Here is a 26979-nt window from a genome sequence, read left to right on the forward strand (position 1 = left end):
GACAAATTCCAGGAAGAGGCTCTATTCTGAACTCTGCATGGGAAGAGATTATCAGGTGGATGGAAGAAGAGATTCAGGGATGTGATTAAAACCTCCATAAAGGAATTCAACATCCCCACTGATATCTATGAATCTGTAGCAAATGACTTCTCCAGATGGGGAATGGCCATTTGGGTTGCATTGGGAACCTTCAGGCCATGCACTGGATCTACACAGAGATACTGTGTAAATTGCAACACCTCACAAACTGCCCACCCCACCTGCACTGTCAGCCACCTCCGGTCTCATTAGCCACCTCAGAACCCACAAAATCAGAATGGAAGCATGTCGACCACAATGCTGGGGGACTGCCTGAGGAGAACGGGAAGAGGTGATCATTGGCATTTGTTTATTGGGTTCATTGTTCAAATCGTAATTCATGTAAACTTCATATTTAGTTCTGGGGCACTATAAAACATGGTTCTAATCAGTAATTTACATTTTGCATCTACCTTCACTTCCACAGAGGTGTGGGTTATTTTGATTGGGTGATGCATCTGGATATGAAAAGCCAGAGTCTCTCAGGCTCCTTCAAAGCCGGAGTCTCTCAGGCTCCTTCAAAGGTCTCAGCATAGCAAGTCCCTTCATATCAACACAATGAGAAAATGAAATGTGTGTTGTGTTTTTAGACCAAAGCATGACTTCATGTACAAGTAATTCAGCAGATTGGTGCAGAGAAGGCTTCCATCATATCAGTGGTCAAATGTACCATGGCAATGTTTACATCAGTTGAAATATTTTATCAATATAGTCATCAGTCCATTTGGTCTGGTCAGCTACTCCTCAGTTGCACATCTGTAAGGCACATTTTTCACAGTTCATCATGGAAACCATTAATACAAATCCAGAATTAGATTATCCCATAAGCAACAGTCTCTGCCTCAACCACTCTCTCTAGAAACACTCCATGCATCAATATTCCCGAGTGTGAAAAAATATTTCCCAATCACCACCTCCCCTATCATCATTCCACACTATTTAGGTAAGAACTTTACATTCAAGACTCCCTGACATTAATATCCCTGCCAGAGGAATGACTATTCTCCATCATTTAAAATCTTGGTTAAAGTGCTTTCTGTGAAAAACGAACCAGTCCCAACTTCTTTTCAGCATGCTTCCTCAAAGTGAGCACCCTGATGAATGAATATGACATATTAATATTAATATTCCTTGCATACAGGAGCATGCCAAATAGTTCATGAGAACTGTTGTCTAATAAATGCTAATACCCCATACACATCTATGATACTCTATAACTGACACGGTTCCTAATACCCTAACGCTGATGATTTGTTCTTGCAAGCATAGCTGAACCCTGTCTCTGAGACCCCTCCCATAACACCTTGTAGCTGGGACCCTGATACTCTGGACCTAAAAACCTGCAACCAATACCCAGTCCCTGATAATCCATATCAATATTGTAACTAGCTGATACTATTGCTTGATTCTTGTATACCCTTTATCCAATTATCTGTACCTAACACATTGCACCTGGTTGTGTGAACATGGTACCTGATACCCTATATCTGCTTCCACTATTCCTGCTGGTCCTTATCGTTACACACTGCTTCCTGCCTTTTAGTAAGTCCTCTATTTATGGCAATATCATTGGCTTCTTTAAATCTAAACACTAAAAATGTCTACAGATTCCTTCTATGCATTCTGATTGAGGCTTCCTCAAAAATGTCAATAGGTTGATTGCTTACAAATTTTCCTTCTTTCCCTGGTAATGGGCCAGAGGACAGGGAGGTTTTTAGGATCATAGTAGTGAAAGGTTAGAAAGTTCAAAAGAAAAGAGTCAATAGATTTTGGGAAAAAGCGTGTTTGTAATATCAAAACAAACACTAAGCATTTCTATATATAAATAGGAAGAAAGTGGCTAACATAAGTATGGGACCTCTAGAGTGAGGCTGTTGAATTCATAACAGGAAACAAATAAATGGCATGTATGTGTTAAATCATTTTTTGGCACTAGTCTTCATCACAGAGGACACTCAAAATATCCCTTAGATAAAAGATTGGCCGAGTTCAAATGACATGGAGCAACTTGCAATAATCACAATCACAAAAGATAAAAGTATTCAAGAAACTCGCAAGGCAAAGGACAGACAGATTGCTGGGACCCGATGGCTTAGGCCCAAGAATTAAAGGAATTCAGAGACACAGGACTTATTGGTTGAGCATTTTCAGAACTCATTAGCTTCATGGAAAGAACCAGAAAATTGGAAAACCGCCAATGAGACTCTGTTCAAGACCGACAATTGTGAAGAATAGGCCAATTAGTTTAACATCTTTTGCTGGAAAGATGTTAGTCAAAAATCAAAACAGAAATAACTAATCATTTTGAAAAGATAAATATCATCAAACTGAATCATCATGGCTTTATGAAAGGTAAATCATATTTGATAAATTTGCTCAAATTCTTTGACATTGTGACAGGGAGAGTTCATAGAACGGACTGTGCAGATATAGATGTGTATAGGAATGTGTCTATTTAGATGTCTAAAATGCATTTGACAAAGTGCTAGACAAGAGGCTGATGCATAAATTAAAAGGCCAAAATATTGAAGGAAGTGTGTGATCATGGATTGAAAACCGGTTGCCTCATAGAAAACAGAGTAAAAGAATCACTTTCAGACTGGAATGACATAACTGGTGGAATTCCCCAGGGATCGTTAATCAGCCTGCAATTGTCCATTATTTGCATGTGACCCAAAGGAAGGAATGATACAGATTTTTAATGATACAAAACTAGGTGGTCAGGAATGTTGTAATAAAAATACTGTGATTGCGCATCTAGATAGGTTGAGTGAATTTATGACTGGAAGTGTGATATTGTGCACATAAGTAAGGGAAATCAAAAGGCAAATTATTGTCTAAATAGGAGAGATGGCAAATGTTAAACTGAACTAAACTGAACAAATGAATGTTCAGAGAGATTGAGGTGTTCCAGTGCATTAATCACAAAAAGCTAGCAGGCAGTTTCAATAAATAAGTAAGAAGTCAAACAGTATGTTGTCTTTCCTTGTACAGAGGTTGGAGATTAAGAATATTGGATTTTTATTATAATTGTACAGGGTGTTGTTGAGGCCAACTGTGAAATACTGTACACAGTTTTGATCCCCTTAACTAAAAAAATATATAGTGATATGAGAGGTAGTCCAAAGGAGATTCACCAGGCTAATTCCTGAGAAAGCCATTCTACCAAAGGAGATTAGACAATTTGGGACTGCATTCCTTGAGGAAAGGTAGATGACCTTTTTTAAGTGTATGGGATCATAAGGAAGGTTGCCAGGGTAGATGTTGACTTGTTTCCACTCTCAAAAGGGCATTGTTACAATATAAGGAACCAGTCATTTAAATCTGAGTTGCCTAGAAATTTATTCTCTCGGAGGGTAGTGAATCTCTAGAATTCTCTGCTGCCAAGAGCGATGGAGATCATATCATTAGATATATTTAAGGCGGAGATAGATATTTGAAAGATATTTTCTTATTTTCCATTACGATTTCCCAGCCTCATTCATTGGACAGAGACAGGGGAGGGTGGGTGACAATGTTTACTTGAACCTCTGGCTTCCTTTTCTTATACTTAAAAAAACTTATTTTTGAATTCCTATAAATCTTTCAAGTTTTCCCATAAAGTTTATTCTCTCTCTTTGTTATCCTTTATCTTATCCTTTGCTTGATTCTAAATGTATCTAATTCATCAGGTCTACCTTTAATTTTTGCCTCCTGATTTATTATCTTTTTCAATGTAACCTTTTTTTGAGGCTGTAACTAGGAAAATGGATAAGGGAGAGCCAGTGGATGTAGCATACCTGGACTTTCAGAAAGTCTTTGATAAGGTCCCACATAGGAGATTAGTGGGCAAAATTAGAACACATGGTATTGGGGGTAGGGTACTGAAATGCTTAGAAAATTGGTTGGCAGACAGGGAACAAAGAGTCGGAATTAACGGGTCCCTTTCAGAATGGTAGGCATTGACTAGTGGGGTACCGCAAGGCTCGGTGCTGGGACTGCAGCTATTTACAATATACATTGATGATTTAGATGAAGGGATTAAAAGTACCATTAGCAAATTTGCAGATAATACAAAGCTGGGTGGTAGTGTGAACTGTGAGGAAGATGCTATGAGGTTGCAGGGTGACTTGGACAGGTTGTGTGAGTGGGCAGATGCATGGCAGATGCAGTTTAATCTGGATATATGTGAGGTTATCCACTTTGGTGGCAAGAACAGGAAGACAGATTATTATCTGAATGGTGTCAAGTTAGGCAAAGGCGAAGTACAATGAGATCTGGGTGCCCTTGTTCATCAGTCACTGAAAGTAAGCATGCTGGTACAGCAGGCAGTGAAGAAAGCTAATGGCATTTTGGCCTTCATAACAAGAGGAGTTGAGTATAGGAGCAAAGAGGTCCTTCTGCAGTTGTACAGGGCCCTAGTGAGACCATACCTGGAGTATTGTGCGCAGTTTTGGTCTCTAAGTTTGATGATGGACATTTTTGCTATTGAGGGAGTGTAGCGTAGGTTCACGAGGTTAATTCCCGGGATGGCGGGACTGTCATATGTTGAAAGAATGGAGTGACTGGGCTTGTATACACTGGAATTTAGAAGGATGTGAGGGGATCTTACTGAAACATTTAAGATTATTAAGGGATAGGACACGCCAGAGGCAGGGAACATGTTCCCAATGTTGGGGGAGTCCAGAACCAGGGGCCACAGTTTAAGAATAAGAGGTAGGCCATTTAGAACGAAGATGAGGAAAACCCTTTTCACCCAGAGAGTTGTGAATCTGTGGAATTCTGTGCCTCAAAAGGCAGTGGTGGCCAATTATCTGGATGCTTTCAAGAGAGTATTAGATCGAGCTCTTAAAGATAGCGGAGTCAAAGGAAATGGGGAGAATGCAGGAACGGTGTACTGATTGTGGATGATCAGCCATGATCACAGTGAATGGTGGTGCTGGCTCGAAGGGCCGAATGGCCTACTCCTGCACCTATTGTTTATTGTCGATTGTAATGCCCCCCTTATCTACTTTAGAGCCATACAGTCATATAACAAGGAAACAGGCCCTTCAGCTCATCTCGTCCAAGCCAACCGAGATGCCGAATAAAGCTAGTCCCAATTCCCCAGGCCAGCCCATATCCCTCTGAATCTTTCCGATCCATGTACCTGTCAATATGTTTTTTAAATGTTGTTATTGTACCTGACTCAACTACTTCCTCTGGCAGTTCATTTCGTATACCCACCACCCCTTGTGTGAAAGGTCGTCCCTCAGATTTCTATTAAATCTTTCAGCTCTTCCCTTAATTATATGCCCCTAGTTCTTGAATCCCATCCCGTTCCATGCATTCATTATTTTATATATCGTGATAAGATCACCCCAGAGTCTTCTGCGAATAACGTCAGCCTGCCCAACCTGTAGCACAGGCCCTAGAGTCCTGGCAATATCCTCATAAATTTTCTTTCCATTCTTCCCAGCTTAATAGTATCTCTCCTCCAGTAGGCTGGTCATACATATGAATTACCTGCTTTAGTATCTGCCACTGCTTGCCTACACTACATATCCTACTGATGCATTTGCACAGTCCACCTGTGCCAGCTCAATCCTAATTCCATGCTAATTAAATTTATATATGTTAAACATTTTCTTCTGAGCTGTATTTCTTGATTTCAAACTAAATATAGCTATACAAATACTATGATCACTGATTCTTTTACTCTGAAGTCATTTCTTCAGCTTACTCATCACCTGCTTCCAAGATAGCCTATTCTCTTGTTAACTTCATATTGATCCAGGAAGTTATATCAAATGCACATTATCAATCTGTTATCTTAGCTACCCTTTCCGTCTTGATTATTCCAATCTACAAGAAGACTAAAGTCTGATATATATTTTTTTAACATATGCCATTCTTTGTTGATTTATATATTTTCCCACATTGCAGTCTACTCACCACTCTTATCAATAGCTTGTCCTCATCGCTACTTTTGACTTCCACCCAAATGGAATCAACACCTTCTGAACTTAAATTGCCTTTCAAGCTGCACTTACTTCGTCTTTTATTAACAGTGCCACCACCTACATTTTCCTTCCTACCCATCCTGCTTGAAAGTCAAATACTTCAGTATCCCCACTTGCATTCCTATGCAATGCTGCCTCTGTGATTGTCACACTGTCAACTTGTCCACCTCTACCTTTGCTGTTCTTTCATCTACCTTATTACAAATGTACTTTTGTACTGTACTTTTAGTTTAACTTTAATTTTTAACCATCTTACATTGTGCTTTTATTGTTGCCCTATTTGCCTCTCACTTTTATATACCCAGCTTTCCACTTTGCATTATTCTGTTCTTTCCTTGTTTTACATCCTTGTTCCTCCCTTCCTATTCTCCCAATTCTGCCAGGGATGGGAACTATAAACCCCATTGCAAACAATCTGGCAAGAACATCATCCCAGTTTCACTTGCACAAGACCCACCTTCCCCATAAGCAGTTCCAGTGTCCCAGAAATCTCTTGTGTGCCTGACATATGGAAATTGTTGCCCTGATAACCAAAATATAATCCATGTTAATAGTATCTTGATGCTGATACCCAGTGCCAGGTTACTGTCCATGATATGGTAAGCGTTATACTCCATCTGACACTATGTACCTGATATTATGTCTTATGCCAATTATCTTGTAAGTGCAACTCTGTGTCCAACAGCCTCTAATCTTTTCTGCAATGGATAACCTGAGCTGGCATACACATTACCTGAATCCTGTAGGTGATACCATGAATCAGATACTAAAATCAGTCTGTTGGGGGAACACAGGCGTTGGAGCAGCATTTAGTTTCGTTTAGTTTATTGTCACGTGTACAGTGAAAAGCTTTTGTGGAAATTTACAATGAAAATCTGTGGGGCTAAAGGAACAATAGATGTTTCAAGTTGAGACCCTGCTTCAGGACTGAGAGTGGAGAGGGAAGATAAAGAAGAGGTGAAGGGTGACAAAAGAGGTGAAGGGGCGAGATGATGTCGTCAGGTAGAGAGTGGGTAAACGAGGGGGGGGGGATAGAGGTGGAGGCAGCTTTTTGTGGAGAGGTGAGATTATTTTGCTCTAGATTCAGTTTCTGTAGACTCTTGCATCTGATTCTTGGGTACTCCATAACCTGATGTACCCAATGATTGAATGTGAACAGCCTGTGGCGCGAGTAACTCATGGGGTTGGTGTATGTGGTCTACCTGTGTCGCAGGGTTAAACCCCGGCACCGGGGTTGTTGATTTCGACCCCCACAGATCAAATCTTTGAGCACAACTGTAAACATTTCGCTTGTTCATTTCGATGGTAGGTTTTTGTTTGGTAGCAATAGGATTTGGAGCAACAGTCGGCGAGGCTGACAATGTCTGGACCACATTTTTCGTAAATTACAAACAAAAAGATTATCAATCACCTCCTGTGTCAGTCTGCACCCGTTCATCAGAATCAAAGTGCTCAAAATAAACCCGAACCTTTGACCTGGAATCTGGATTTCGCTTTGAAGGGGTAGAATTTCTGCGTCCCCGCGCCTTCCTCGGGGCACTGCATAAATCAAATCATCGTTGACTGCAAGAGCCCAGGGGTTGGGGAATCGCGGATCAGTGCGGGCAGGGGTGGCCGGGGTAGCTGGGGTGGAGCCGGGTGTCTGTTTGTTGACGCGCTGGTGCGACTTTTCACAGCAGCTCCTGTGGATAAAGCGGCCGCCAGCCCGCCCCGCCCGCACTCCCTCTCCAGTCAGGCCAGCTCGTAGCTGCTTCCCTCCCTCCCTCCCTCTCTCGCCGCCCGCCTGATTGCTCTCTGCCGCCGGCCGGACTCCTGTCGATGGCTCCACGCTCGCACTCGCTCCTCCTCAGCGTGGCTTGGCTTCTCCTGGTCAACGGCACCGGAGTCCGAGCGCACGGTCAGTCCGCACCTACACAGCTGGGTTCGTGGGCGGCAAGCTCCTTGACAGTGTGACAAGTTACACGGTATTCAGGAGATGTTGGGTACTCGGGGTTCGGCTATGGGATCGGCTGGGTGAGACTGTGGTTACTTTAGAGGGATTGGGGAACCCATTAATAGTGTCAAGGCTCCCGGATCCCAGCAACTCACCGCGGGGAATCGCGCCTCTTTCCCGGCTCCGTGACCGGTCGCTTCATTCTGTGTCTCTCTATGTCTCCCGGTCGTTTTGACCGCCTGTGTCCCTTGTCTAGACGTGAACTCCCCGTGGGGCGCGGCGCGGCTCGCCGGTCATTTGGCCGACGCACTCGGGACCATCGGGAGCGTTAACGATACACCCAACTAAGGTGACATTTTAAATGGTTTCACTCCCGAGAATAACGGCAGCGTCTCCAATCTCTACACATCGCGGAACCGCGTCCATCCCTGGGATCCATCCATCCGGGAAAAAAAGCAAAACTGGCAACAGTATCTGAAATGAAAAAATCAGAAAATGCTGGAAACATTCAACAGGCTGGCCAGCATCTGTGGAGAGAGAAACACAGTTAATCGTTTAGGTAGACACAGTTTATAGAGTTAATAGTTTAGGTACTATTGTGACCAAGGGTCTTGGACCAGAAACGTTAATTCCGCTTCTCTCCCCACAGTCCTGCCCTCTCTCACTCTCCCAGGCACCCATTCCAGACTTGGTGCTGTTTAATACAATCCCAAAACGTATATAGCCCAGAGACCGGGAACATCGCGGCCAATTCTACTCCTTAAATCGGTTCTGTCCTCCCGCGACCCCCAGGACGGGCGTGTCTCTAAACTCCAAACCCAATCCACGCCGAACAGAAATTAATCCGTTGAATCCTTTCCACCCACCCGCCGGGGTGTCACAGCACTCTGCTCTCGAATTAAGGCGAGCTTCCCATCGTTACCCGTGGCTCCTATGATATATTCTCGCTGGTCTCTGCAAATCCTCCTCTCCACCCTGTCAACTCGTTAAATCCACACAGTCCGCTCAGAGCCTCCTTAATGCAGGGCTACAATCTGGCGGCCTGCTATGTTGCCCATAACTTAATCCCTCATTCCTGAATTATGCGGACGCGCCTTTCCCCCGACTCTTAGTCTGAAAAAGGGTCTCGACCTGAAACGTCACCTATTCCTTTTATTCACAAAATGCTGGAGTAACTCAGCAGGTCAGGCAGCATCTCGGGAGAGAAGGAATGGGTGACGTTTCGGGTCGAGACCCTTCTTCAGAGATGTTCTCCAGTCTGAAGAAGGGTCTCGACCCGAAACGTCACCCATTCCTTCTCTCCCGATATGCTGCCTGACCTGCTGAGTTACTCCAGCATTTTGTGAATAAATCGATTTGTACCAGCATCTGCAGTTATTTTGTTATACGTCACCTATTCCTTTTCTCCAGAGATGCTGCCTGATCCGCTGTTACTCCAGCTTTTTATGCCTTTCTGTCTATTTTCAGAAAAAAACGTATGTTAATGTAAGCCTCTGCAGTTAGGTATGGATTGATTTGGGAATATTTATGATTAGAATCTACTTGTGTTGAACTCTTCCGAGCGTTTCTTAATATTTGAACGGGATAATGAGATTGAATAGGTTTACGAAGAGCTTGGGAGATTGCTAACCTGTTTTTACACGCACTAAAATGCTTATTCAGCACAATAAAAAAACACAGCGCAGGAGGAACAGCGGGTCAGACAGCATCTGTGGAGGGAATAGACGGACGAGGTTTGCATTCGACCATTGCATGTGCCTGCCAATCGAAATATTTACACAGATTGTGTACTTGCTACTTTTTATGCCGCAATTTCATTTGAACTTTAAATGACAAAAAACCCACTGTAACTGAGCGAGAACAAAAATACGAGTGTGAGCTTCGTCTGTGAAATAGAAGTAACCATTTGACAGCATCGTTCATTATCACGGGATACCCCAGTTTAACAATGGGGGGAGTGCACTTGATGTGTGTCTGCATCGCCACGATATACGAATCACCGGCGGTCTCATCTTGTGCTTATGAAAACGCTGTGTTGTCACTTTCCGTGCGCCCGAGAGGACAGACTTGGGTTAAACCTTGTCTTCAACAGTGCCTCCCTCATTAGCAAATTTGCAGATGACACAAAGCTGGGTGGCAGTGTGAACTGTGAGGAAGATGCTATGAGGTTGCAGGGTGACTTGGACAGGCTGTGTGAGTGGGCAGATGCATGGCAGATGCAGTTTAATGTGGATAAATGTGAGGTTATCCACTTTGGTGGTAAGAATAGGAAAGCAGATTATTATCTGAATGGTGTCAAGTTAGGAAAAGGGGAAGTACAACGAGATCTGGGTGTCCTAATGCATCAGTCACTGAAAGGAAGCATGCAGGTACAGCAGGCAGTGAAGAAAGCCAATGGAATGTTGGCCTTCATAAAAAGAGGAGTATCGGAGCAAAGAGGTCCTTCTGCAGTTGTACAGGGCCCTGGTGAGACCGCACCTGGAGTACTGTGTGTAATTTTGGTCTCCAAATTTGAGGAAGGATATTCTTGCTATTGATGGCGTGCAGCGTAGGGTCCACTAGGTTAATTCCGGAATGGCGGGACTGTCGTATGTTGAAAGACTGGAGCGACTAGGCTTGTATACACTGGAATTTAGAAGGATGAGAGGGGATCTTATTGAAACATATAAGATTATTAAGGGATTGGACACATTAGAGGCAGGAAACATGTTCCCAATGTTGGGGGAGTCCAGAACCAGGGGCCGCAGTTTAAGAATAAGGGGTAGGCCATTTAGAACGGTGATGTGGAAAAACTTTTTCAGTCAGAGACTTGTAAATCTGTGGAATTCTCTGCCTCAGAAGGCAGTAGAGGCCAATTCTCTGGATGCTTTCAAGAGAGAGCTAGATAGAGCTCTTAAAGATAGCGGAGTCAGGTGATATGGGGAGAAGGCAGGAACGGGGTACTGATTGTGAATGATCAGCCATGATCACATTGAATGGCGGTGCTGGCTCAAAGGGCTGAATGACCTACTGCTGCACCTATTGTTTATTGTCTATTGTCTCTCTGGGCTGCGCGGATTGCAGCAGTGATTCTGAGTTAATGTAGCTCGAGTAGGACTTGAGTCCACTGAATCACAAACGTAGGTAATGTGTTGAACATGCCCATTATTTCAGAACAAAACATGCAAAAAAGAAATCTGATTATTGGTGATTACATTTCCATTGGTCCATTGGTTGTGGGATCCAGACTCAGAGGCCACAACTGCAAAGCTGAGGTAAGCTTTAAAGGTGGGATGACATGAGAGATTGGGAGATTATGTGGACTCACTACCAACAACGATTAAAACAAATTTGAGAGCAAATGGTGGAGGTGGTCATGCAAATGAGGCTAAAGTGACACAAGAACACAGCGGGGATGGGCATGAGGGACTGGGGTAATGCTGCGGAGTTGGGCAGAGGGGCTGGAGATGGGCACGAGGGGCTGGAGATGGGCAGAGGGGCTGGAGATGGGCAGATGGATTGGAGATGAGAAGAGGGATTGGCATTGGGCAGAGGGATTGGAGATGGGTATATGGTTTGGGCAGAAATATTAGAGATGGACAGAGCAGATGGGGTTTCGGGATGATTCTCAGCCAGCCCATGGATGTGAAATGGGACACTACTTGTTGCTTTTCTCATCACAGGCAGAATGTTTGTACTCCATCTGAAGAATGGGGACATGCAATGGGACATCTCTGCAGCCCAGGGGCTGTGCGTGGAGCAGGGGGCACGCTTGGCCACAGCTGAAGAGCTGCAGAGAGCAGTGGATGAATGTGCATTCACAGAATGTACCTCCGGCTGGATTGCAGACAATCAAATCGGGTAAGGCACAGTTGGTTGGGGAATAACTGGTATTGGAGAAACAGCAAGTCCAAGTCCAGGCAATGTGACAAGGATCTCTGGAGATCCAAGGGCTTGGAGTTCTAGTGAGTCTGAAGAGCTCCATTCCATCTACCACAGTGCAATACATGAATGGTCAAGTGTCACGAGAATTGCAACCATCTTGAGTCAGAGGTGCCAAGTGTCCTGAGTTCCTTCTGAGATTGATCAACACAGATACTGGTCTCCAGCCAATTTCATTCACCTCATGTGATATCAAGTGATGCACCAAAGGCTCTGGGACCAGATTCCATCACTACTGTAGTCCTGGAGACTGCTGCTCCCAGAAGTACCTGCAACCCATCCATGTTCTTCCTGTACCGTTAAAATTGGCTCTATCCAACAATGTGAAAAGTTGAAGAGAAATGTCTTGTTCACAAACAAGTCAGCTCGATCAGTCCACTTTCAGTATCGGCAAAGTGATGGGCAATGCTATCAACCAGTGCCTTCGCATCAATAACCTACTTACAGTTGTCCAGTTTGTGTTTCACCAGGACCTCTCAGCTCCAGAACTCATCACAGTCTTGGTCAAAATGATAACCCAAGTTCTAAGTTCCATTGGTGAGGAGAGAGCAACTGCCCTTGATACCAAGGCAGCATTTGAAGATGTATAGTATCAAGGTCCCTTATCATATCATATATATATATCATATATATACAGCCGGAAACAGGCCTTTTCGGCCCTCCAAGTCCGTGCCGCCCAGCGATCCCCGTACATTAACACTATCCTACACCCACTAGGGACAATTTTTACATTTACCCAGCCAATTAACCTACATACCTGTACGTCTTTGGAGTGTGGGAGGAAACCGAAGATCTCGGAGAAAACCCACGCAGGTCACGGGGAGAACGTACAAACTCCTTACAGTGCAGCACCCGTAGTCAGGATCGAACCTGAGTCTCCGGCGCTGTTCGGTTGCTGTAAAGCAGCAACTCTACCGCTGCGCTACCGTGCCGCCCTAAGGTTGAAGTTTATAATTGACACAGAAGTTGCGGGTTTCAGAGTCAGTTATCGCACCTTCAGGATATTACTGCAGTATTGTTCAGGCAGTGTCCTCAGCCCAAGCAGGCCGAGTCATCTTCAACAACTTCATTAATGACCTTTCTGCAATCACAGGATCAAAGGTGGGGATGTTCCTTGATAATTGCACAGTTCAATTCCATTCACAACTCCTCAGCAAATGAAGCAGCCCGTGATATGGAATGGCCATGCATTAATGCTTCACTGGTGCATGGGATCATTGCATTAATGCATCACCAGTGATGTGGGGTGCTCATCATACTCCAGTGTATGAACAATGTATAGGGATGCTGACTACTGTAATCTCCTGAAGATAGACACAAAAAGCTGGAGTAACTCAGCGGGACAGACAGCATATCTGGAGAGAAGGAATGGGACATTTCGGGTCGAGACCCTTCTTCAGACCGATGTCTGAGACAACGAAGCAGAGTTGTGCACAGTTGTTTAATAGAAGATAAGTTATTTAATTGTTCACGTGAATAAAGTTGATGACTAGCTGTGGACGAGTAAGTGCCAAATGTATGGTCAGTGACTGAATAGCCTCAAGTTCCTCAGTCTCAGCACAATGTTTTTTAGTGAGTCAACTCTTAACACCGTTGGATGAAAATCATCAAAGTGATAATGTCCTCATCAGTATTTAGATCCTATCGGAAGATGTCCTGTGATGACAGCACAAAATACCACTGCCATTTCTATTGCTCCATAAACCGTAAAGTGACTCACCAACATGTCAATGCCATCTCAGTTCTTCCTACAATGTCCCTATCATTGAGTCCTCAATCTTGGAATGTTATTTATGTAGTGAGAAATGCACTAATTTTTAGATTTAATAGCATGGGCAATGACGGAGAAGAGTATCACATGTCAACAATTTTGTCATTCTAATATCAGGAAAAAGTGGAATCAGATCCAAGGCAGCGTGCATTTCCAGTTTGCATTATTTACATGTTGTGATTATGTAGGGAATAATCTTACCTTGCCAATAACATTTAAAATTAAATTTTGGTAGCATGCTCACTCTTTACTTGAAAAACAAAAGTGACCTGTTATATTCTGCCAAGGCTGGAGAGATCTGGTCAAAGATCTAAAACTGTGTCAAAGTTTTCAGTTTGCTGTCAAGCATTGAAAACTTTCATTCGAACAGATCTAGAAGCTGAATAAAACCCCAATTTATTGAGAATATTTCAATGATTACCTGGCCACTTGACAGTATCTACACTAGTTGTCAGATTGTGAACAGCTCTAAGATGTGTACAAGTTTGGTGGGTTGGTCCCACCAAATCTCTGATCAGTCAGTCTCATTTCTCAGAAAATGTTCATAATGGTGAATTGTCTTTGGTGTCCGAGGTCAGGCTTATTCTCATAGCAGTCACAATATACTTCTCCTTAACCTTTGTCTGCTTGTTTTGGTAATAACATTAATTCTGCCTTCTCTGGTGAATGACACTTCCAATAGAAATACTGCTACTTAATAATTCCATCAAAACTAGTCTGAATTTTCAATTAGATTGTAAAGTTAGATCTGACAGAATTTCTTATTGTGAAAGTTCAAATGTGCCAGGGAATTAGTCTGATGGACATTTCACCTCTGTTAGTTGTGTCAGATCCGAATAGTTGAATAGTTTTCTGTAAAGAAATGTATAAATAGCTCAATCTGACACCAAAGTCATGGAACTGGTAAACACGTACACTGAAACTGGGGCAGAGAACATGTTTGGAGAGTGAAAATTAAGATTTGGCTAGCGGTGAGCCTGGTAGGAGGAGCAGCTGTAGTTGTGTGGCTGTACAGAAGCAGGTACAAAGCAGAACAGTAAGCTCTACTTCTGTCCTGACCTGCCTCAGCAGCCTTTGTGGGGTGAGGAGTTTGCAGATTTGCAGAAGCCCCATTTTTATATTGTAATCATTTAGTTAAGAGAGAGCAATAGTGAGAGTTAGAAGGTGAGACAGTTGGGGATGCAAAGTCATGTCATCAGCCTTCTTGGAATATATTCAAGACAATTTTGTGCCCAAACTGGAATTTGGATTCTCACCTAAGGCAAGTTTCTGGGATCTATATTTTTCTTTGTGCAGTCATGTCAATGTCTCTATAGGTAAGTAAGCCAGAATACAAGCATAATGAATATTTTGTCCCACTTCTCCAAGTTTCTATTAAATCGTCACTAGACAAATCCCAGAGGAATCTCACTTAATCCTCAGTGGGATGTCTACATAGGGAAGGGTGGCAAGGTGCCAACTTCTTTAATGGACCCTTTATTTATGGAAGAATATACAGGTACTGGAAGCAATCCAAAAGAGATTTACTAGGCTGATTCCTGAGAGGGTTGTTGGATCACGTGGTTAACGAAATTAGATCTATATCTTTGGAATTTAGGAGAATTAGATTTTATTCCCCTTTCTGTGAATTATTTAATCATATCAGATGCTTCATGAACTTCACAGGATGGATGCCAAGATATTTCTATTAGGAAAGAGTCTTGGACAAGGGAACATGGTTAGAGGATTGGGGGTGGATATCTAAGACTAAAGGAACTTCTCACAGATTGATGAACCTCTGGGATTCTACGCTGCAGAAGATCATGGAGCATAGGTCACGAGAAGTATTTAACGATGAAATATGTACATTTTTGAAAGATTCGGGAATTTAGGGTTATAGGGTATTAATTGACACAGAAGAGGAGTCTTGGGGCAGATCAGCCATGATAAAATGAGTGGTGGGGGCAGACTTGAGTGGCTGAATAGTCTTCCCTGTTCTATTTCCTTACATTCTTATGCTTTTAGGATTTCAATGGAGCCTCATTATGGAAAGTCGTGAAGAAAGCATCGTGTGAACTGGGGTGAAAATAGAATATTCTGGAAAGAAAGACAGAAAATGCTGGAAATACTCACTAAGTCAGGTTGTATCAGGTTATTTGCTGAAGAGTCGTCATCTGGAAACACTAGCTCTGTTTCTCTTCCCACAGAAGTGGCCTGACACACTAAGTATTTTCAGCATTTTCTATGTTCTATGTTATATTTCCAGCATCTGCAGTTTTCATGATTTTCACATTCTAGACACACCTGCGTAGCATCTTTTAACAAGAGGAGTTAATGGTTTGGATCCAAGAGCTTTTAGTCAATAATGGTGTCAAGTCCATGCACATACAGTATTTACAAAGAAATAGAAAAAGGTAATTTGGCCAATTGGCTTCATACTAACTGTCTGATTCCCATTTTACAGCGGCCAATTAACTTTGCAGCATGATTTGGGGATTCAAGCTCAGTTGAGACTGTTAAAGATAGCTAAAAGTTTAAAAAAACATAGTTGAATGCAAATTGTAACAAATGTAACTGGTTCAAAGTGTAACAGATCACTGAGGAAATATAGTAATATAGTAATCCTGTTTCATTCAGATCGACTGTGTGCAGTGACATAGGCTTTGGCCAACAAGATAGACAAAATATCCATGTGAAAACTGAATCAGCTTCCTCAGGTGGTCGATACAATTCATTCTGCATTAAAGACCAAGGTTAGTGTTGTATTTAACGTGGGAACAATCTCTAATGCTGCTGGAGATGTTTCGAACCACATATTTTAATGAAAAGGATTTACAAATGAATATCTTTAATGAGAGTGTTTATATTTAAATTGACAGAGTTAACAGAGAACATGAGAAGCGAGTTCAGGTTGTCCTGAGCTATGCTGGGAGTCCAGAACCTGTGTTGGATAGGATTGAGATAGAACCTCAGTGTTTTCAAGGCTGATGAGTCTAGAACTGTTTAGAAATGAGTTAAAAATTGAGAGCAAATATGCAATTGGGATACTGTACTGATGTTTTATTCATTGGAAATGGTGAGAAAGGTCTAAAAATAAAATTACATTAAGCAAAAGGTTTTCTGTGAAATGAAGTAGGTTCTGCTTTTACTTTGAACATCTCACTGATAGCTAACCTGAGAACTGGGCTTTGTGCTCTGGAATGTACTGAGCCTCTCTGTAGACGTGGGACTGGGCCTCTGGAGGAGCAATTAGCTACAACAGAAGCAGCACAGACTCAGGAGGCTTCAGGGTTAAATAAGAACAGGTGTGCAAACAGGCTGTTTTCATTTGCATTTTGGAGACTGGGTCCAATCATGGGTTTTCAATGCTCAAAGATTTGAAATGGCAGGTACAGTAGGAAAAATAGAGAAGAGAATATACAAGGTTTTGGATTGCAGCTGATTCAAGGATCATGAGAATTAGACAGAAAAGTGGAGCTGAGGCTAGGATCAGATCAGCTGTGATCTTACTGAGTAGAGGAGCAGTTTGAGGGGTTATCCAACTCAGTTTCTTACTTCTTGTTTTTCAGTTCCATCTCAGTGTAGTGTGCTGGGAGGGATTGACATGGGGATGCTGGTGTAGAGGGGATGGGGGAGTGGTGGGTTTCTCATAAGCTTAGAGCCAGGCTGCTTGGGAGTGAAATATGAATGCAATAGCCACAGCGAGGCATTTGGGCAGGTGGTTGACTGGGAGCCAGAAGAAGGAGCCACTTGGACCCATCTCAATGGAGGAGAAGTCCATGTCCACTCCACCATCTGCCATGAAGCGAAGGAAAAGTAGAGGAACCTGCCTCTCATTGAGTATGGAGTTTGGGTGACCTCCCCTAATGCAGCAATTTGCATCAAATGAGATCGGGTAAAGATCAACTGTGGCTTGGAGTGATCCTGAGACTAGGAAGCTGAGGATAGCTGTGACCCTTATCTCCTTGGGCAGAACTGGCAAAGCACACATGTGTGACTTTGTATTTGAGATAGTACCAGTTCATACATCTCACAATGTAGTTTGGGAGCTGGACAATTAAGCATCAGTTTCTGGGGAAGCAGGGTTAATAAAAGCTAATTGTTCAGTTCCAGATCAGTGAAGTTGAAGCTGCACATGAAGCTTTATATGCCCTGGTGCAGATGTCATTTTACCACTAGAAAAAATGTAATCAGCAGAATAACATTTTTGCTAAAAACATGAGAAGATAAATTTCCTGACACTAGGACGTTGTACAGGTTATTTCATTCAAGGTCAAATTATTTATAATCCTGGTGTATGACTTCTGTGTGCAGTGTTTCACAGTTTAATTGAGATATCTGAGACTCTGACATACATTTACCATTTAGTAGGGAACAGCATGACTGAGGTCCTTAAACACTGATAAAACTATAGGGTATGGACCAGTCGCTAATTTGATATGTTGAAGCACCATAATAGGTAAATAATAGATAATAAATCTGAGGATGGGATAAAATTGACCTGTGTGTGTTTTATCATTGTAAAATAATTTCCTTGCTTTATCTGCAGGTAGTCCCTGTGGAGACCCTCCCTCCTTTCCCAATACTGTACTCCAGGGTTACACTGGGACTGAAATGGGCGATGAGCTGCTGTACATCTGTGCCCAGGACTACATCATAGCCAATGGAGAGAATGCCTTCAGCTTGCTGTGTGATAGCTGTGGAGAGTGGTACGGCTTTGTCCAAGCCTGTGTAAAAGGTGAGAGATGGTCTAACCCTCAAAAATTAATCCAGGATGGCCAATGTTGCTTTGTTGTGCTCTCCACTCCAGGGGATGTAGTGTGTTGGCTCTCCTTGTTAAAGTTTGTTTCTTAAAACAGACAACAACATAAACAGTTAAAGGTAAACCAAGCAAAGCTTTAATTATCGTCAGACGGGAGTGGGGGGGATCAGTGCTAAGGGTGTATGATCATACTCAGCACTCCCCTTGCTTCCACTCAAAGATACAGCATTTTCGCAGCATTTTTATACTGAATTTGCAGCAAGAATGTTTAACACAATATTTCCTTCAAATTAATAACAGATTGTTTCCTGCCCAATATTCTTATCACTCTACTGTCATAAAATGTTACACACAAAGTCATTAGTCAAAGGTAAGGATCCTTATTATACCACAGAAGGTCATGTTTGCACAATTCCACAGTCAGCAATTAACTATATCCCAATCTCAGCGGAAACATTGTTCTCATCATTCCAAGATGTCCTCCCCAGGCAAAAGGGGGGATGTACTATCAGCCTGGTGTACAAGATTTAGGATTTATATCCTGCCAGGTGCAATATTGCAAACATCACCTATTCAGAGTTCAGGCTTTTTATTCATTCTACCATTTTATTATGGTCAAGCATCTCATCGTGCAAAGTTAATAGCCATTAACTCTTTCATCCTCTCAGCTGCAGCATCACAACACATTGCAGTATGTCACGATATATTATGGTGTTGCAGCGTCCCATGGTGTATCATCATGATTCACAGTATGCCAGTGAGTATCCTGGTTTGTCCCGGTGTATTACCCGATATCACCCTGTCACCATATATCACCAGATATCACCCTGTCACCATATATTACCAGATATCACCCTGTCACCATATATTACTAGATATCACCTTGTCACCATATATTACCCGATATCACCCTGTCACCATATATTACCCGATATCACCCTGTCACCATATATTACCAGATATCACCCTGTCACCATATATTACTAGATATCACCTTGTCCCAGTGTATTAAAAAATATCACCGTGTCACTGTGTATTACCAGACATCACATGTCACGCTGTCTTATCAGATATCTCATCATTGTATATTACCATATATCACATGTCCCAATGTATTACCAGATATCAACATGTATTACCAAATATCACCATGTCACGTGTATCAGAAGATATCACCATGTCATGATGTATCTACCAGATATTACCATGTATAGGAGTGAACCACGTTTCATCAATTCATTGGTTTTTGCTGAAAGATCATGGATCAGAACCATTAACCCTGCTTCACAGATGCTGGCTGACTTGCTGATTAGTTTCGTTATTCTTTTTTTGAAATTGGTGCCTTACTTCAGTTGCTGGTGATCCATGATCCTTGGCCCTACCATGATCAGCTGGATCTGCAGGGGCTGACCAGAAAGCGAGGACCAGGTCAGTACCAGTGAGACTGTGACATCCCTTGCCAGAGTAAGTTACGTTTGGTTGGAGCACACTCTAACTCTGATGGCCAGGGTACAAGTCCAAGGCAGGGAAGACCAGCAGCAGCCCAGTACCTTTACTGACCCTCTGCCCTCACCAGTTCCAGTAAGTTAGTGTTGCCTGTACAGTGGCGGCACAGTGGTGCAGAGGTAGAGTTGCTGCCTTACATCACCAGAGACCTGAATTCGATCCTGACTACAGGTGCTGTCTGTATGAAGTTTGTATGTTATCCTCGTGACTGAATGGGTTTTCCCCGGGTGCTCCGGTTTCCTCCCACACTCCAAAGACGTACAGGTTTGTAGGTTAATTGGCTTTGTTAAAGATTGTAAGTTGTTCCTAGTGTGTAGGATAGTGCTAGTGTACGAGTATCACTGGTCGGCACGGACTCGGTGGGCTGAAGGGCCTATTTCCGTAAGCCCCTTACAAATTTCAGTGACCACTGGGTTGAGGATTACTAGCTGCAGCTGTGGGAAACAATTTTACAAAACTATGTAGGGCGTGCCAAACAATGCCAAAGCAGTAGAATTGCTGCCATACAGCACCAGAGACCACAGTTTGTTCCTCACAATGGGTGCTGCCTGCACTGAGTTTGTAGGTTCTCCCTGAGCCTGTGTGGGTTTTCTCCGGGTGCTCTGGCTTCTTCCCACATTTCAAAAATGTGCAGATTTGTAGGTTAATTGGCTTCTGTAAATTGTCCCAAGTGTGTCGGATAGAACTTGTATATGGGTGATCACTTGTCGGCATCGATTTAGTGGGATAAAGGGCCTATTTCTAAACTATACCTGAAATTGGTTAGCCTTCCACATTCCATAAAAAACTGTTTTCAATCACGGAATGTTCAAGGCAATGTCCTCCAGTGAAGTTGGTTGTTTTCCAGAAGAAGCTGAGGGCCATATTGACTATGAAGACAAGTTCTCCAATGAAGACTCGCTATCATTTTCAGACCCTGCTGAGGAGCAAGGAAAAGAAGTGAAAGTTCCGGACGATGGATTAGATGAGACGGCTGATGGCTCCATAGGAGAAGGCAGCAGAGAAACCATGCGACCAACTGAGTCCCCGGTCTCATTACTCAGCCAGAAGCAACTGTTTTGGTTCCCCTCAGAAGCATTCCCTGACGTTGAGCAGCTCAACCTCAGGAAAGCAGATGTGGACTCAAAAATGTTAACCCCTGCAAGCAATAACCAAATTGCAGTGAAGACTGAAGATGAAGGAGAGCGAACAGCGGAAGATGAAGACTTGCCCATTGGGCCGTCTATTGTGCAGAATGAGACTAAAGTTACCAAGGAAACAATTGCTGGGACAAACAGATCTTGGGTGGATGGTTACCCTGTTGTATCAGATGCAGAGAAAGAGAAGATTGATGGGTCCATGGAAGCACAGGAGGAAGCTCTCAACACCACAGACCATGTAAACCAGGTGGAGATCAGCAGGACAGGCACTCCAAGCAGCACTTTGGCCAATCATCACACTCGGCCCATGACCGCTCGAACTGGGCTGCCAGATATAGACAGTAAACAAGTGGATATTGTCCAGACTCCAGTTCCAGAAAATGCCAGTGTCAGTAGAGGTGCTGAGTTCGACACAACAACTTTGCTGGGCACATTGACCAAAACGTCATGGAAATCCTCTGATCTACTTACCGATCCCTCGCTGCCTCCCACAGACAATGAAGAAACAGTCAGTGAAGGGTTCCACCCTGCAGAGCCGGCCCCAGTGTCCACAGCAGTAGCTGGGCTTTCAACTTACTACACTGCAGTCACACCTGAAGCAAGTGCCCAGACTTTGATAGACTTGTCAGACCTCGACATGTTTGATGACTTCACCAAAAAGGGGACCTTCAGTGATGGGTTTGAGGCCAAACTGCTGCCGACAGTCAGGAGCTGCCCGGGCCAGGAGTGCTCCAGCCCTAACCATGGCCCCATGATAGCCACCATTGTCACAGTGGTCAGTCTGCTGAGCCTGGCTGTAATCCTGGCCACCTGGTGTTACAGGCACAGGCACCAGAAGACATCTGTGTATGAGCTGAATGGAAAGGGACACATGAGATGCGGTGAGCGCATTGAAATGCAGCAGAGAGTGTAAGTGGAAGTCTGCTTGTGGTGGGAGGATCCACAGCCACAGACACATTCACAGCCAGCATCTGATAGGAGACTTTGCAACATTGCTCAAATTGACTTATTTCTAAAGGTGCTTTGAATAATCAATGTTACATGGAAGTATAATTTAAATGTGTGAAAGTTGATCAGTCAAACATACACTGCAGCTGGAGAGGTCAATTGGTGGACTCTCTCTTTCTCTGTTGGGGTATCCTCACTGGGTTCAGTGCTGGGGCTGCTCAGTATGAGCTCAGCCACCCATGTAGGAGTCTGGCAAAAGGGAGGGATAAACCTAAAGTGGCCACTGCCAGGAACATGGAACAAAATGTAAACATTTCTATTCATGTTCTGCCAGCTTGCAATACCCCAATAACTATCAAGCTTTCCTTCTGAGAGCAAAGCAACATGACCCCTCAATGCCTCTGACAAGCATGAGCGCAACATTAAGTGAAGGTTTCCTTGCAGCAGAGCAAGCCCCAGTGCCAGCGAAGTAACTGAGGTTTCATGCCACTATATTCCTGCCGCACAAAGCACAGACTTTTCTGGGGTTTCCAGAATTTACTGCATTTTCATGTACACCCAACTTTTATTCAAGGACTTTGCACTGCTTTGAAGAATACCGTGAGGGACTGACTTTTTGTGCTATGAAATGTTGGCAGCAAATAGAAGTAAATAAAGACAATCTTTTCAGCAAGATAAAATCTTTATTAGGTCTAAGGCACCAACTTGGTTGTACAGGTTTTTAAACATCTTTAAAAAAATTGAACACAAGGGTTGTAGTGTATAAAGATTAATACTGTTACATTTGTGTAATCATGAAAAGCAAGGTTTCCTGTAACATACTGTGGCGCACTCTGCAGTGGCTAGGCTGACAAGCAGATTCAAGACTGCAACGGGACAGAGAGGGAATTTACTCAAATTACAAATGAGTAACCTTTGTTAAACCTTACCTGACAAACTGCTTTCAAATTTCAAAAATAAATCTAAGAAGTTAAATATATCCTGTGTTTCTTTGTTTGTTCAACCAGTTTAGTTTGTATGCAAAAAGGCAGCTTGTTACCCGGTGTATACGTGGAAAGAATTTAAGAGCAACCTTTGTGGGATATTTTTGGTTGAAAATGACCAACAAAGTTTGCATTGTGATTAAAGTAACACAAACCATCTCATCATTTGCAATGGCATTTCATTTAGATTTTCCTAATAAAAACAATTTTAGAGCCATAAATATTGCAGATTATGGAGGCTATCAAAGCAACAGTTGTTTTGTGAGAACCTCTGATCGTTTAGTGAGTGTAAAGAGTTGAAGGGAGTGCTTCACTGGGTTATTCAAACCACAGGCCAGTGTGTAAAAGGAATTGCTGTTTGAGGTATGGCTCACAACCAAGTGTCCAGCCCAGGCAGCTGCAGTGAAAGATTGGTTGTGGGTTTTTCACACTGACTTGCTAAAACGGCATTAAGGGTCTATGTTCAAACATTCAAAAATGAGTCAATGTTTTCTCTGGCATTGAGGCACTGTAGTTATTAGGAAACTGCGACAGAGAATGAAACCAGTCAGGTTTAAACTCTTGCAATGGAACTATCACTGTACAGTAACTGATTTTCCAGCTATATCATTGTGTTCTATCTAAAAAAGATTTTCCAAACTTTGTCCAAGATGTTGCAGACAACTTCTCCTGCTTGGTGTTTGTTAACATTCTGACAATCTACAAAATCGCTCACTGCCTTCTATTTTAACATTGGAGTATTGGCATTACTCTGAACGGTTTTGCCATGGTGCTATTCCTCTGGTCTTGCTCGATGACAGATATAAACTGCAATCGATGTCCAACATCAATGTGCAGCATGAAGGAAGAGCAGGTTTTCCTCATGTTACAGCACCAGATACAATGGGACAGGACAGTGTTCGACTGAAACCAGCTGACTCACGCGGAAATACAACAGAGTGCAAGTTCAAGCTGTTGCAAGCAGTCCCAGTGAGAAGCGGCATCAAACATAATCGGGCAAAGTAGGAATGAACTCAAAGGAGGAAAGAACTCTCTGCCTTCGGCAGGCCACAAGGGTTGAGCAGTGTCTGAAGGCCAGGGGAGGAGGGTGGGGAAGGGTGAGGAAGGCTATGGAACACCGTCCTGCTGATTTCATCAATCTAAAGCATCACTGGCCATGCTTGGGCTCATGCACTGAAGGAGAAAGTAGCATGTGGCGGAATGCAAAGTGAGGAGGATGAGGCATGCAGATGGAGGAGTTCTCGATGAGTAAGGGTGTCAAGGGTTACAGGGAGGCGGCAGGAGAATGGGGCTAAGAGGGGAAGATAGATTAGACATGATTGAATGGCGGAGTAGACTCGATGGGCCGAATAGCCTAAATTTGCTCATACAGTATGTCTTATGAACATGAGTGTTGTTGGCAATGGAAGGAGATCGAGGGAGGGGCTGAGTGTGGTGGAAGGAGAGTGGGGTGGAGGAACTGGGTAAACAATATGGTGTGAAGTGAGGGGATATTTTATTGTGGAAAGGGATTGGGTGTGTTGGCAGAGTGGGACCCACCCCAAGATTTGTGTTGAAGAAGAAAGGCACATCTTTGAAAGAAAGTTTGGGGGACATCAGTCAACAACAAATAAATATTAAGGCAGTTTAAAAAAAGTCCTAGACATCTGGTAGTTTTGTAAATGTCCTGGGTCATAGGAGCTGGAAAAGGAACTATAGTTTTTTCACTGTTTTCCCAACGCACCTATCCTGTAGATCTTGTTTTGTTGCTCACGTTAACTGCTTGGAGCTTCCAGAAGATCGTCAATATATTCCAGCACTTCCCCCTGCAGCACAGACACACACTTGTTTAATTTAGAAATGCAACTATTCTAACTTTAAGTATATTTCCTCCAATTCCATCTAGCAGTGACATGCATCTGCAGCAGGTTAGTCAGAGTTTGCGGGAGGAGTAATTTCAGAGCCCTCTACATTGGTTGCTGGTTACACTGAGGAAGAAGTTTTAAAAAAATGCACTTGCCATACAGTTCTTTTCGTTCATCAGATGACGTGACCATACCATGTGGCTTGGGCTGGTGAGCTAATTACCTGCCCTGGCCTGTCTCAGGGTAGTGATCCCCGAGGAAACCAGCAGCGCTCTCCCCATTCACATCCCGCGCTTATTTCTCACAATGGATGTCCCTCCCACATTCTCAAACGGTTAATAAAATGTAAAATACCACTCACATTTAACCACCAAAAGTGTACACATTCAGAAACACTAACGATTAAATACACTTCAATCAACTAACTTAAATAAATAAATAAAACTACCACACACATGGATTTCTGACCACAGATGTCCCTTCCTATTGAAGTCAATGGTTTTGCTGGACTTGTACCATGCTAATTAGACCCCACCAAGGTTAATAGAGCACGTGTTATCTGGGTATCTGTGTACCAATTTGGCTCCCATCCACCAGCCTCTGGGATGGTGGATTAGCTTCTTACAAGGGAGAGGGGAAAGCCTGGTCTACCCTTTGCAAATTAGGATAGGCAAGTGACTGAAATGTTGGTGGGTGGGCATTTGGGTCCAGCAACCACAGTTGTATTAGCTTTAAAATAGTTTGGGATAAAGGTGGCATGGTGACACAGCGGGAGAGTTGCTGGCTTACAGCGCCAGAGACCTGGGTTCAATCCCGACTACGGGTGCCGTCTGTACGGAGTTAGTACGTTCTTCCCGTGACCACATTTGTTTTCTCCTCGGTTTCCTCCTACACTCCAAAGACGTACAGGTTTGTAGGTTAATTGGCTTGGTGTATGTGTAAATTGTCCCTGGTGTATGGAGGATAGTGTTAATGTGCGGGGATCGCTGATCGGCGCGGACTCTGTGGGCAAAGGGCCTATTTCCACGCTGTATCTCTAAACTAAACTAAACTAAACAGGCTTTGCCCTAGTTCTGAATTGGGCAAAACCAACTTTGATATTAGACAGGAACTTGTTCAAGTTGATTAGTAGATAAGATTAAGGACACTCCAAATATATTTTTTGTTCATTAAAAGAGGGTTACTAGAGAAAAATAGGGCCCCCAGGTAAACCAAAGCAGTCATCTATGTGTGGAGCCGCACAAGATGAGCAAGGTCTTCAATTAGTATTTTCGTCTCTGAAGTTATGTGGAGAAAGACATGAACACTATGGAAAGTGACAGATAATGGAGATATCATGAGGACAATCCATATTACGGTCAAGGAGGTGCTGGTTGTCTTAAGTAAATCTCCTGAGCCTGATTACATATATCCAAGGACACTGTGGCGAATTAGAGAACTTGCAGGAGCCCAGACTGAGATATAGGATTCATCGTTAGACATGGGAGAGATGCTGGAAGATTGAAGGGTACCTATTATTTTGCCTCGCTTTAAGAAGGGCTGCGAGGAAAAGCCTGGGAGCTATAGGCCAGTGAGCCTAACATCTGTGATAGGTATGTTACGAGAGAGTATTCTAGCATTAGATATCTATATATATTTGGATGGACAGAAGCTGATTAGGGATAGGTAGCATGATTATGTATGTGGGAAATCATGTCTCATGAATTTGATTGAGTCTTTTGAAGAAGTAACCAAGAAGATTGACAAAGGCAAGTCCAGAGATGATGTCTATATGGACCAGCGAGTCCTTCAATAAGGTTCCACATGGTAGGCTGCCCTGGAAGGTTAGGATACATGGGATCCATAGAGAGCTCGCTGCCTCGATACAGAATTGGCTTCAAGGAAGGAAGCAGAGGGTTTTGGAAGGTTGTTTTCAGAATGGAAGCCTGTGACAAGTGTTAAGCATCAGGAATCAGTGCTGGGCCCATTACTGTTTGTAGTTTATATCAATGATTTAGATGAGAATGTGCAAGATACGATTAGTAAGTTTGCAGATGACACTAAAGTAGGTGGTATCATAGACAGCAAAGATGGTTAACAAAAATTACAGCAGAATTTTGATCAACTGGGAAATGGGCTGACGGAGAGCAAATGA

At 43.1% G+C, this 26979-nt stretch overlaps 2 protein-coding genes across 10 annotated transcripts in view; one reads left to right on the top strand and one right to left on the bottom strand.

Annotated features, from left to right (window-relative positions):
• Positions 1–300: 300 nt before the first annotated feature.
• Positions 301–22997, top strand: susd5 (sushi domain containing 5). 9 transcript variants are annotated; one of them, XM_078397590.1, is made up of 5 exons: positions 301–370; positions 11655–11832; positions 16301–16416; positions 18213–18401; positions 20779–22997. In XM_078397590.1, the coding sequence occupies exons 1-5, from the start codon at positions 325–327 to the stop codon at positions 21981–21983; spliced, it is 1734 nt and encodes a 577-aa protein (XP_078253716.1). In that variant the 5' UTR covers positions 301–324; the 3' UTR covers positions 21984–22997. The 9 variants fall into 9 exon arrangements, with proteins under 9 accessions (XP_078253716.1, XP_078253718.1, XP_078253714.1 ...); XM_078397592.1 differs by lacking the exon at positions 301–370 and adding an exon at positions 2409–2430; XM_078397588.1 differs by lacking the exon at positions 301–370 and adding an exon at positions 7673–7956.
• Positions 18556–26979, bottom strand: part of crtap (cartilage associated protein) — a 29673-nt gene continuing 21249 nt past the window's right edge. The window contains exon 7 of the mRNA XM_078397600.1: positions 18556–24806. Coding sequence (XP_078253726.1) covers positions 24756–24806 — 51 coding nt within the window. The 3' untranslated portion in view covers positions 18556–24755. The remainder of the gene's footprint in view (positions 24807–26979) is intronic.

This window comes from Rhinoraja longicauda, chromosome 4, assembly GCF_053455715.1.
Source record: "Rhinoraja longicauda isolate Sanriku21f chromosome 4, sRhiLon1.1, whole genome shotgun sequence".
Taxonomy (NCBI): domain Eukaryota; kingdom Metazoa; phylum Chordata; class Chondrichthyes; order Rajiformes; family Arhynchobatidae; genus Rhinoraja; species Rhinoraja longicauda.

Bases quoted from the DNA above. Each gene is read 5' to 3' on its own strand.
- susd5 (XM_078397588.1), top strand. From the start codon at position 7,878: ATGGCTCCACGCTCGCACTCGCTCCTCCTCAGCGTGGCTTGGCTTCTC. The intron at 7,957-11,654 runs GTCAGTCCGCAC...TTCTCATCACAG, and splicing joins CACCGGAGTCCGAGCGCACG to GCAGAATGTTTGTACTCCAT. The intron at 16,417-18,212 runs GTTAGTGTTGTA...CTTTATCTGCAG, and splicing joins ATTCTGCATTAAAGACCAAG to GTAGTCCCTGTGGAGACCCT.